Here is a 2,967-nt window from a genome sequence, read left to right as displayed (position 1 = left end):
GAACGGGGGCCTACGGGCGGATGACGATGAGACGACAGTGACCAATGACGACGAGCGGCTGCTGGCGGAGACGCTGGCTGGCCAAACTCGGTGAGCGGAGCGTGGTTTGGGGTGCGTGTGGTCCATATCTTTGGTCAAGGGTGACAGAGAGAGGGGGAGGAAAACATTGTGCGTGCGTGCGTGCGTGCGTGTGTGCATGCGTGCGAGCAAGCGTGCGTGCGAGCGTGCGCACGTGCATGCGTGTGTGCGTGCGTGCGTGCGTGACACTGGCTTGGCTTTCCTTGGTCCCCACCCCTCCCCATGTCCCAAAACCCTACCCTCCTTCCATCCGTCCCCACTCATAACATTCAATGAAACAGTAGCTGGCAAGGCCAAGGGCCAGGCTGGGGGTGCAGGCAAGGCATCAGCGCCCGCGGCCAAGGGCAAGGGCAAGGCCGCGCACGAGCGGCCTGCGCCATCCGTGGACAACCCCACCCCCGAGCCTAAGGGCAAGGTCCGGAAGAGGGGTGAGAGGGTGTTGTGACATATTTTACTTTGGGCAGGTGGAGTCGGGTGTTGCACAAGGGGGTGCCAGGTGCTTCATTTTTACCTTTTACTCGGTATCTAGTAATCGGGGTAGGGTGATACACGGGTTGGCAGTGGCTGCCTGCTGTCGCTGTTTTTGCACCGGAGCCTTAATCGTAGCATCCTTTGGGATTTTGTGGGCGCCAGTGAGGTCGGGTTCGCGTGCATGCCCCGACCCACTGACCGCAGGGGAGGGGTCGGACGTCAAAACGGCCCATAGCAAGCGCGGCCACAGCGCAAAGGGCCCGCAGAAGCAGCAGCAGGTCGACGAGGCGGGCCCATCAGCGCCTGCACCGGGGAAGCAGCAGCAGAAGCAGCAGCAGCAGCAGCAGCAGCAGCAGCGCCAGCCCAGCAAGGCCAAGGGCAAGGACGCGGGCAAGAAGCCCGCCCTGGCTCTCAGCGAGGTCCTGTTCGACCTGGCTAGCAGCAGCGAGGAGGAGGAGGAGGAGGACGACGCGCCGGGCAGCGAGAAGCCCGCGGGGTCGGAGGACAGCGACGACCTGGAGGCCCTTGGTGAGCAGGCCACCAACCCCGGGGTGGGTCACTGGTGGGCAGATACCGGGGTTACCAGTATCTCCTAGCTTACAAGTGCAGGCCCTTGCCCCCTCCCACTGCTGGCAATGCAGGCAATGCAGACGACTTACAGCACATCCACCGTGCGCCCTCCCCTTTGCCAGGGCCGCTGGACAGGGCGGCCGTCCTGGCCAACCGCGCCAAGGATTTCCAGAGGAAGCAACGTGAGCGGGGCGGTGTCGTGTTGCTGTTGCGTTGCTGCTGCTGCTGCTGCTGCTGCTGCTGCTGCTGCTGTGCATACGCTGCGGGCTTTGCGTTCTACGCGCGATAAATATATGAATACATTCGCAACCGCGCAGTTTCGGTCGTGGGGCGGGACAGGGCCGTCCGCTTCGTCCCCAAGGAGATGAAGAGAGCCGACCCAGAGAAGGAGAAGGACAAGAAGTCCGCCCCCAAGCTGCAGCTGCCGGCCTCCACCTGCTTTTGGCCGACGTACAACCTGTGCCGCAGCCACGCCGCGAGCGTCGGGTGGCCCGTTGGCACCACCCCCTTTGCCAACCTGCTGCTGCTGGTGAGTGTAAGACAGACTGGGTAGGGCGTTACTGGTTACGGTTTACAGGTAACACATGTTCCTGGTAAACCTGCGCAGCCAGCTAGCTGCCTGCATCGAGGATACAGGCTCAGGGCCAGTGCCCACCTACTGCCAGTGCCCACCTACATTGCCCTAACCCCATGCCGTGCGGACCCCGTCACGCAGGTGTACCACGAGCTCTGCTGCGCGGGGGGCCGCTACGGCGACAAGGTGATCAAGCTGCTCACGGGGACGGAGAACGCCATGCTGGTGGAGCCGCAGTTCTTCAAGAAGCCCGACCTGGAGGGGGAGGCCGCCGAGGAGACCGACGAGGAGGCCGAATGAGGTGTGCGGGGCAGGCTGCAACTAGGCAGGGGCAGGCAGGGCAGAATGTGAGTAACTGGCTACTTGATACCTGTAACCTGATGCCCAAGTTACCAATATCCTCCACCCTCACCTCACCTCGCACCACCCCCTCCCCTCCACCTGCCCACACACCCCAGTGTCCCCCCTAGGCGCTCATTGGAGGAGATGTGGGCTCGTTGGGAGGCCTTGAGTGTTGCTGAGGGTGGCTTCAAGTCGTGGCAGGCCCCCCATGGGAGTGGGTTGAACCCCCAGAAATTTGTTGGCATGGTTTTTGTAAATATAGTTGTTTGTCTCAAGTGGTTAGAGTCGTCGGCCCCAACAGCTGCACGTCCAGATTTTTCAGGGATGCAGCAAACCCAGGGCCAGCTGTGGATGAAGGAGCTAGAGAAGCTGTTTGACAGGCTTGGCAGTGTGCTGGTCATCAACAAGGCCTAATACCCTCACCCTAATCCTAATCCTAATACCTGGGCACCCTCAACAACCCAGCCCTGCAATTACGCCTTCATGACCACCCCCACGGGCTCCTTGGCTACCAAGCCTTGGGCGTTGCCTAGCCTGGCATGGTGCCCACTCCCCTGTGCATGCCTTATGCCCCTGACCTTGTCAGGGCAACCCCTGGCATGTATGTGATGCCGGAGGGCTACCTCAAGGTGACCCTAGGGGTTAGGGTTCAGGGTTTAGGGTTTAGGGTCCACCCAAGGGGCCCGTTCGCGCAGCGGCAAAGCAAGCAAGGACAACAGGGCACACACCCAAGATCAGGGCTGGCACCACCTGCAGCACAGCGGCTGTGCCTGCGCGTGTTACACCACGCACATATGGCATGCACGTCCACCCTTTGGACAACCCCTCATTCCTTTGCGCATACTTGAGTGTCCTAAATAATCCAGTGGGTTGGGCCAGTCAATACACCTGCCTGGTTGATGAACCATGAATTCAGAATAAATAACAGGTAA

The 2,967-nt window shown here is 61.1% G+C and overlaps 1 protein-coding gene across 1 annotated transcript; it reads left to right on the top strand.

Moving 5' to 3' along the window:
• Window positions 1-44: 44 nt before the first annotated feature.
• Window positions 45-1,993, top strand: MNEG_15717 (hypothetical protein; the record flags this gene model as incomplete). Its single annotated transcript, XM_014035812.1, has 6 exons — window positions 45-90; window positions 360-506; window positions 754-1,077; window positions 1,242-1,301; window positions 1,437-1,648; window positions 1,835-1,993. 6 exons carry the CDS (start codon window positions 45-47, stop codon window positions 1,991-1,993), a joined length of 948 nt encoding a protein of 315 aa, XP_013891266.1.
• Between the last annotated feature and the right edge of the window lie 974 nt (window positions 1,994-2,967).

This window comes from Monoraphidium neglectum (genome assembly GCF_000611645.1).
Source record: "Monoraphidium neglectum strain SAG 48.87 unplaced genomic scaffold scaffold05593, whole genome shotgun sequence".
Classification (NCBI taxonomy): domain Eukaryota; kingdom Viridiplantae; phylum Chlorophyta; class Chlorophyceae; order Sphaeropleales; family Selenastraceae; genus Monoraphidium; species Monoraphidium neglectum.
This window is presented reverse-complemented; position numbering and strand designations above follow the sequence as displayed.